At 44.5% G+C, this 8,788-nt stretch overlaps 1 protein-coding gene across 1 annotated transcript in view; it reads left to right on the top strand.

Moving 5' to 3' along the window:
• Positions 1 to 7,094, top strand: part of LOC311137424 (zinc finger protein 423) — a gene marked incomplete at its 5' end in the record, with an annotated part of 131,441 nt that extends 124,347 nt beyond the window's left edge. Inside the window, one exon of the mRNA XM_084171914.1 lies at positions 6,320 to 7,094. Coding sequence (XP_084028040.1) covers positions 6,320 to 6,349 — 30 coding nt within the window. The 3' untranslated portion in view covers positions 6,350 to 7,094. The remainder of the gene's footprint in view (positions 1 to 6,319) is intronic.
• Between the last annotated feature and the right edge of the window lie 1,694 nt (positions 7,095 to 8,788).

The raw sequence follows: 8,788 nt of genomic DNA, 5'->3' as shown, positions 1-8,788 counted from the left end.
TATTCAGCAGCTGGAGGCTGACACACACACACTATAATCATACACCACTGACAGCTCTACTAGGGAGAGAAGCTCAGTCGTACCATCAAACCTCCTCTCTGAATATTCCCATCCCTTTCTCTCTCTCCCTTTCCCTCTCTCTCTCTCCCTTTCCCTCTCTCTCTCTCCCTTTCCCTCTCTCTCTCTCCATTTCCCTCTCTCTCTCCATTTCCCTCTCTCTCTCCATTTCCCTCTCTCTCTCTCCATTTCCCTCTCTCTCTCTCCATTTCCCTCTCTCTCTCTCCATTTCCCTCTCTCTCTCTCCATTTCCCTCTCTCTCTCTCCATTTCCCTCTCTCTCTCTCCATTTCCCTCTCTCTCTCTCCATTTCCCTCTCTCTCTCCATTTCCCTCTCTCTCTCTCTCCATTTCCCTCTCTCTCTTCCATCTGGGTGGTCATATAGTTGTGACACCACCAGCCGCCTACATCAAACCCCTCCCCTCACCACTCTCTATATGCTTTGTTCCCCGCTCTTAGCTATTATAGTTTTTTATTTAGGGTGCATTGTAATGAAATAAGCGGGGACCCCGGGGACATGTGGGGATTGAGTGTGTTATGACAGTGACATGGAAAGGGAATGGGAGTGTGCACTGGTGATCAGGCCCGGAAGAGCGAATGGGAGAGCAGCGCTGCATGTCTCTCTGTACTCTGTCACCCATGGCACAGTCCGTCTGGGGCCCCTGAGCTCATCTGGCACTCGACACTCCTCTACGCCCCTTAGAGTCTGTACGGACATCACTGCTGTGCCACAGGCCCCCTCTCTGTTCTCTCTCTCTGGGTGTGCACGTGCATAGTATGTGAGTGCACATCTTTGATATCATATTGTATATAGCTAACCCCATATTATATTCAAGGGGATGTACTTACACACAATCTGTGCCCCAGTCTATAGTTGGAACAGGATGTATTGGTAGGTGTGTTATTGTGTGATATAGGGAAGATGAGGGACTGAACCCCATACCTGTAAGGCCAAGGAGGGATTCATTAGTTACACCAGCTGCATCAGGACAGGACCTGCATTACTGTATATCTACAGCCATTTCAGTGAGTGTTTGTTATGTTTAAGTAAGTCTAACCAGGTTAGTGTGTTTCTATGCGGTTGTGTGTTATGGTTAGCCTGTTCTGTGGGTTTGTGTGTGGGAGTCTTTTGGATGTGTTAATGTCTCTGAGTCTGAGCTTGGCTTTACTGAGTGATAGCAGCAGGGGAGGGGAAGTCCCTCTTGGGTGAGAGGGTGGGGGCTGGGGGGAGCATGTTGAAACAGGACATGGCTGGAGAACGGGCACATTTATTTGGTGGTGGGGTGGTGGGGTTAGGGGGAGGAAAGTGGGAATACAGGGGGAGGGGGTTTATTTGTAGCGCACTCCCAAGTGAGTTTCCTGTCTCTCTGAGGTGAAAACCTGGGAACATAGGAAGCTTTAAGACAGCCCATCTGTTAGTCTCCGGCCCCTGGAAGACTCTCAACGGTCTAAAAATAAGCCACACTAAAGTGCACCAGGCGGCAAAGGTGATTTTTCATTTTGTGTTAAAAACAGAGCAGAACAGAGAGGGACAGGCTTGCGCCAAAAGCAGTATTTCCTCTTCCTGTGGCTGTTTGAGACCGGGCCATGTAGGCTAATCAGAGTATGCTAGACTTGCTTAGCGATGCTACTAGTTCATGTTGGTATGTTATACAGTGAGGGAAAAAAGTATTTGATCCCCTGCTGATTTTGTACGTTTGCCCACTGACAAAGAAATGATCAGTCTATAATTTTAATGGTAGGTTAATTTGAACAGTGAGAGACAGAATAACAACAAAAAAATCCAGAAAAACACATGTCAAAAATGTTATAAATTAGAAAGATTTCTGGCTCCCAGGTGTCTTTTATACAGGTAACAAGCTGAGATTAGGAGCACACTCTTAAAGGGAGTGCTCCTAATCTCAGTTTGTTACCTGTATAAAAGACACCTGTCCACAGAAGCAATCAATCAATCAGATTCCAAACTCTCCACCATGGCCAAGACCAAAGAGCTCTCCAAGGATGTCAGGGACAAGATTGTAGACCTACACAAGGCTGGAATGGGCTACAAGACCATCACCAAGCAGCTTGGTGTGAAGGTGACAACAGTTGGTGCGATTATTCGCAAATGGAAGAAACACAAAATAACTGTCAATCTCCCTCAGCCTGGGGCTCCATGCAAGATCTCACCTCGTGGAGTTGCAATGATCATGAGAACGGTGAGGAATCAGCCCAGAACTACACGGGAGGATCTTTTCAATGATCTCAAGGCAGCTGGGACCATAGTCACCAAGAAAACAATTGGTAACACACTACGCTTTGAAGGACTGAAATCCTGCAGTGCCCGCAAGGTCCCCCTGCTCAAGAAAGCACATATACAGGCCCGTCTGAAGTTTGCCAATGAACATCTGAATGATTCAGAGGAGAACTGGGTGAAAGTGTTGTGGTCAGATGAGACCAAAATCGAGCTCTTTGGCATCAACTCAACTCGCCGTGTTTGGAGGAGGAGGAATGCTGCATATGACCCCAAGAACACCATCCCCACCGTCAAACATGGAGGTGGAAACATTATGCTTTGGGGGTGTTTTTCTGCTAAGGGGACAGGACAACTTCACCGCATCAAAGGGACAATGGACGACACCATGTACCGTTAAATCTTGGGTGAGAACCTCCTTCCCTCAGCCAGGGCATTGAAAATGGGTCGTGGATGGGTATTCCAGCATGACAATGACCCAAAACACACGGCCAAGGCAACAAAGGAGTGGCTCAAGAAGAAGCACATTAAGGTCCTGGAGTGGCCTAGCCAGTCTCCAGACCTTAATCCCATAGAAAATCTGTGGAGGGAGCTGAAGGTTTGAGTTGCCAAACGTCAGGCTCGAAACATTAATGACTTGGAGAAGATCTGCAAAGAGGAGTGGGACAAAATCCCTCCTGAGATGTGTGCAAACCTGGTGGCCAACTACAAGAAACGTCTGACCTCTGTGATTGCCAACAAGGGTTTTGCCACCAAGTTCTAAGTCATGTTTTGCAGAGAGGTCAAATACTTATTTCCCTCATTAAAATGTAAATCAATTTATAAAATTTTTGACATGCGTTTTTCTGGATTTTGTTGTTATTGTTCTGTCTCTCACTGTTCAAATAAACCTACCATTAAAGTTATAGACTGATCATGTCTTTCAGTCGGCAAACGTACAAAATCAGCAGGGGATCAACTTTTTTCCCTCACTGTATCACCACAGACAAGATTTAACGCCCTAGCAGTTCAAGTGTTCCCAAATAGTGGACACGTCTGTTATGGCTGCTGCTATTCTTCAAAAGCCAAAATATGTAGTGAAAGTTGTTGTTCTAGTACATTGATGTGCAGAGCAGAGGACTGTGTCTGTTAGAGGACTCATGGTGAACTGACATGTTTGAGTCTCACCACCCCTGCCTGCTCCCCAGGGGATGCCACAGATCCTGGAGCCGTGAGGTGCCGGGGGGGCCAGGGGGCCCTGCGGTGGCGCCTCAGACGCCTGATTGAAAGTGACATGATGGCAGCCCTGTCTAGGTCCTCACGCGTTGTAACGCAGTTAATAAAGTGCCTGTGTTGGAAACGTAGATTTGATTTTCCTTTATCTTTATCTCCTGCCACCCCTCTCTCTCCTCCTCCCCTCTCCCCTTTCCCTCCCCCCTCTTCCTCCCCCTAGTGTGTGCAGCAGTCTCGCAGTCTCTGCATTAGTAATGCGACTGGGCCATATTTCCCATGAGCCCACAGCTCGGCAGGATTTAGCCTCTCTTTTATAACCAGTTTAGGAAAACAATGACAGCCTAGATATTGACTGAGCAGTGAGGGGCTGTTCTGCCCACTGCACAGCCTCCCCCTGCAGAGGGGCGCTGTTCCATCCATCACACAGTGTCCCCCTGCTAAACTGTGACATGCAAGCATGCCTATCCGTTTAGTTTGATGGTACAATACAAAGGAATAACACTGTCAGTGATGTCCTGCCTTTGTTAGTACAGTGGTTATCTTGTCGACTTGATGTCTTTGTCTTGGCCGTTGTGATCCACCAGGCAGTGAGGGAGTTGAAATGTGATGTTTGCGATTTAGATATTTGTAATGTGGAGTTGTTAGCCATTGATGTTGTGCAGTCTGATGGGAGGAGGAGGTTGTTTCAGGATCAACTACTCTCTTTGCTGGTTCTTTAGGTTGTAGGGGTGTAAGTAATAGTGTTTGTCAGGTATTGGGGTGATGTGTGTATTCTCTGTCTGATGACATGGTGTGTTTGTGGTCTCAGTCTCCAGTCCCCTCCTGCTTAAAGAGTGAGAGCAGAGCCCTCAATCTCCTCATCCTGGAGAATATATCAATTACAGCTGCATAGGACTGATGTCACACTGAGAGTCATTATCAGATTCAGAGACACGCACCATCGATCGCCTGCGGCGTGATCAATACCCCAGCCCCTGACAACGGTCTCAAATGAAGAGAGCTGAGACCAGCATCACAGTGTGTATGACTGTCTGTGTGTGTTCACACTAATTAACACATTTAATAAGAGCTACTATTCCATTACACCAACCCAATATTGCAGGCTCTAGTGTGTGTGTGTGTTATCTTCTAGTTTGAGTTGTGTGGGAAACGGTGTGTCCATCCTGTGGAATGTGTAGGTGAGGGTGTTTGTGCGGCTCCTTCCTCCTCTGCTCTCATCTCCTCCCCCTATCTGTGCTGTTTCCATCAGGCCGCTGCAGTGCTGGTGTAACCCAGGACACCAGGGACTCAGGGAGCAACCACTGCCTCTCAATCCCCTCTCTCTGCAAATCAATACACACCAACAAAACCCTGGAAACCTGGGGGGAAACATGCACGCACACTCACTCCCTCTCTAACACACACATATACACAGACACACACAAACACATTCACACACAAAGATGGGGCAAGGCTACACCCAAAAATTCAATTTTCGGTCACAGAAGGAGACAGTACACTCAAAGGAAGCACACATGAAACTGACATGTGCCTATATGTGATGATGATGAAATCCAGGTCTAATATTCTGTTTTGTCTAAAATGTTCTGACTCACTTCTGGCTGGAGCTCTCCAGTCTGTTGTGGTCTGAGTAACAGGAGAAGCAGGCAGATGGAGAGCCAATCCTGACCTCTGCTGGAGGGGTGCAGAACTGTAGGTGGCGTGGATCAGAGAGAGCGAGAAGTGGTTTGCTCTCATAATGGGGTCAGTGGCTCCCAGTGAGAGACTGCTCCTCGCTGAAGAGCCCTCTGTGTGCGCGTTCCCACTCATATACGTGGGGGAGGGGTGCAGGGGGAGAGGGAGAGACAGAAAGAGGAAAAGAAAGACTGGGCCTGAATGGCTGCAATCAGTCAGTCTAGGGCTTTAAGACCAAGGCGCTTGGCCTCGTCTGCTGAACTAGTGCAGCCTGGCTCTGCCAACAGTCGTGTGCAAAATATGCGCACCAAGATAAGGCCCAAAGAATAAGAATAAGTATTTATCAACGGAAAACCATGTTTAATCCTTCAGATTTTTCCCCCTTTTCTTGTTTTCATAGTGGTGCACAAACACATGGGCATATCTGTGAGAGATTAATCTTGGAAAGCAGCTTTTAGCGGGAAGAGGGGGATGATTGCTGAGCTTTTCCTGGGAATTGGGTTTATGGTCCCGGGGAGAGCGCAGAGGAACCAGCCAGCCTACCAGAAATCTCCCTAACACACAGGCCTCTGGGAGCCCCATATCTGCTGTGATTGAGAGTTTAACTCTTCACATCTATCTTATTTGGTCTGAAGTTATATACCCTCTGGTTGAGGTGTGCAGAGAAACCAGGCTCCTGCAGTTGTTGATGGTGGTGTCGTGGATGTAATTTAGATAAAGGTGTTTTGTGCGTTATTATGAATTCATGTGTTGAGCTCGAGCTGTTGGAATGTGGGCCTCATAAGGTATTGATATGGTGTTTTCAAATATTTATAAGAATATCAAAAGGGATGCGAGCCTCATAAATCTGAATAAACAAATCATTGTTTCATGTTGCCATGGATAAGGAAGACCGCAAAGCAAATACACAATTAATATAATATGACGGTTGGGTTTATCTGCAGCTCGATATATAATGGCTGTGGGTGTGTGTGGGTTGAGCAGGTAGTCCATGTTACAGGAGGCTAGGGCCCTCTGATGGACAGACAGACATGACTGTTGTGTATAAAGAGAGGGGGAGAGGTGTAGGGATGGGGGTAGGTGGCTGTGGGGGCTCGGAGGTTATTATTTCTCTCCTCATGTGTTCTTCTCTCTTCCCTTCCAGAACCACACACTGAGCCAGCACGCGCAGTGAGACTGGGCCCGGCAGGACTCCTGGCTCAGCCCAGAACCCCGACCCAGGCCCGGTGGGGGAGGACCATTTCAACATCACAGCCAATCAAAGTGTCATTTGCTACTCACATGTAAAACTCTAACGATTCCGCCACCAGGCACAGCTATTACGAGCAGTGGGGAATGAATATTAATGGGATATGCTATTAAAAAAGAAAAGGATATTTTAAAAAAAAAGGAGATGGAGAGAAAAGGTATTGTACGTGCAGTATTTTTTATCGTCCCTGCTTCCCGGTTGTGCGTTTTTTTTTTTTACAAAAGAAACAAAACTTTTAAAAAAAGAAACACCCTTTGTCTCTGATTTTAGTCTCTAGAAATGCATAATTTACCTTGTCCTCTGTTGCTTCTTGTATCAAACTTCATTGGTGCCAATTATTATACTAATTTTTTGCATTTGTTTTTACTCTTTTGTTATTGTACCTTATTATTTCTTGCAGTAAATAGGTACTTGTGCTGTGTTGTGATTGTTTGCCAGTCGTAATATTTCTGCGTTTTCCTCCTTTTTATTATTATTGTTATATTTTCTTTTTTGTAATTACAAAATAAAAATACAAAATAAAGTTAAGAAAAACATAATGGTTTGATTGGATTTTCCAGTCTATGGACCTAATGGTTATTGTAAAAATGAATATCATCAATTTCAGTGCAACTGGATGATGTCTGCTTTTTAAATGTGAATTAACCAGATTGCAATAACTAGTCCAGTCAAAAAAATTCAAATAAATAAATCATGAATAAAAGGAATGTGTGTGTGGTGTGAGTCTTGTTTTTCTAATGAACGCCAGAGTGGCAACCAGGAGAGAATAACATACCTTCACTACAGCAACTCTCAATGTAAGCCAGGGGTTGGAACCGCTTCAGGGAACAGAACTGTAAACTATAAAATAATGAAAATATTAAAGGAACAGATTTTTAGTTTTCTAGATCGAACCATTATTTTTAAAAGCGTGGGAACCGGTTAATAACTGACTGGGCGTTGTTTTTTTGTCCCACAAAAATCGCAGCAAAGCGCCTATGCAGAGCCCTCACTCTGTCAACGTATTCCAGTGTCTGCCTGCCAGCTGGAAATCTTTACCAGTGGGTGTGCATGTGTAGGCTACCTGCTCCTCCCCCTCCGAAGCATAGGTTACTGTAGCCTACTGACAACGTTACAAGTGTGATTCAGAAATAGGAAGCAATTATTTATTTTTCCATTGGAGAAGAATGGATTAACTTTTTCAGTGCTAGCTAAGGATATTATAGTTATCACATTTCACATTGGATTCATTAACTACAAAAAGGGAAGATGTGTTTTTAATTCTAGTGCTGTTCTGGTCCAATGTTAAGTCAATTCTCAGAAGCTCAAAGACATTCAAATTTCCTCCATAGAAGCCGCTCCTCCGTAGGTATAATTCTGTGGGCCTAATTCAGATAATGAATGTCATAAGATGCCCAGTGCTTCAAGAGAAGCCTCCTCCACCCTCTCTCGCTCTCTCCCCACCTGCAAAATGTAAGTAGGATCTCGCATCCCTTCACTTTTCTGTCCATAGTGACTGGCAGCACAGTGTGTATGTTTGTCTTTCATTCCAGATGTAACATAGTAAACCTAAATCTGGGACACTCCAATTAATATGATATGTTACGTTTCGTATTAATTTGTGGATGTCCATCCATTTCGGTAATGTAACGAATTACAGTACATATGTGTTACAAATTACAATTTGTACGATATGTTACAAATTGCAATTCGTACAATACTTTATGAATTTTCTAAATGTATGATATGTTATGATTTCCAATTTGTTGTGGCTAATGTTTGCTATGTGGCTAACATTAGCTAGGCTAGGGGTTAGGGTTAGGTTAAAGGGGAAGGGTTAGCTAACATGCTAAGTAGTTGCAATGTAGCTCAAAAGTAGTGAGGCATTTCAAAGTTTCTAATTAGCTAAAATGCAAAGGTTCGAGATTCGAACACGCAACATTTGCGTTGCTAACATGCCTACCCATCCACCCCGACCAACCACCCTAATTTTGCTTTGCCTGAAGTAACACATCACATAACATATCATCCTAATTTGAGTGTCTTGGCTTTACGTTTACTATGTTACGTCTTGTCTATGAGACCAGGCTGCATCAGTGACTCATCAGGGGTAGAGATTTTTTTATATGAAAATTGATCATAACACATCTATGGAATTTAATATGCTTCTGTTTCTCAGAGATGTTTGGGGACATTATCATAAATTCATTGTGGATCTTGTTTATAATTGTTTTCCCCGTTTTTAGATAATTATGTAGGGCCTAATATAATTTATATAACTGCACCAATGTATATCCTATTTATAAAACATTTATAATCTGGAAACAAAATGCCTAGTATAGCAGGAGAGAAATATTGACGCAACAAATCATTCACTGATGATTG

Source organism: Coregonus lavaretus (assembly GCF_964263955.1).
Source record: "Coregonus lavaretus genome assembly, chromosome: 11".
NCBI classification, from domain to species: domain Eukaryota; kingdom Metazoa; phylum Chordata; class Actinopteri; order Salmoniformes; family Salmonidae; genus Coregonus; species Coregonus lavaretus.
This window is presented reverse-complemented; position numbering and strand designations above follow the sequence as displayed.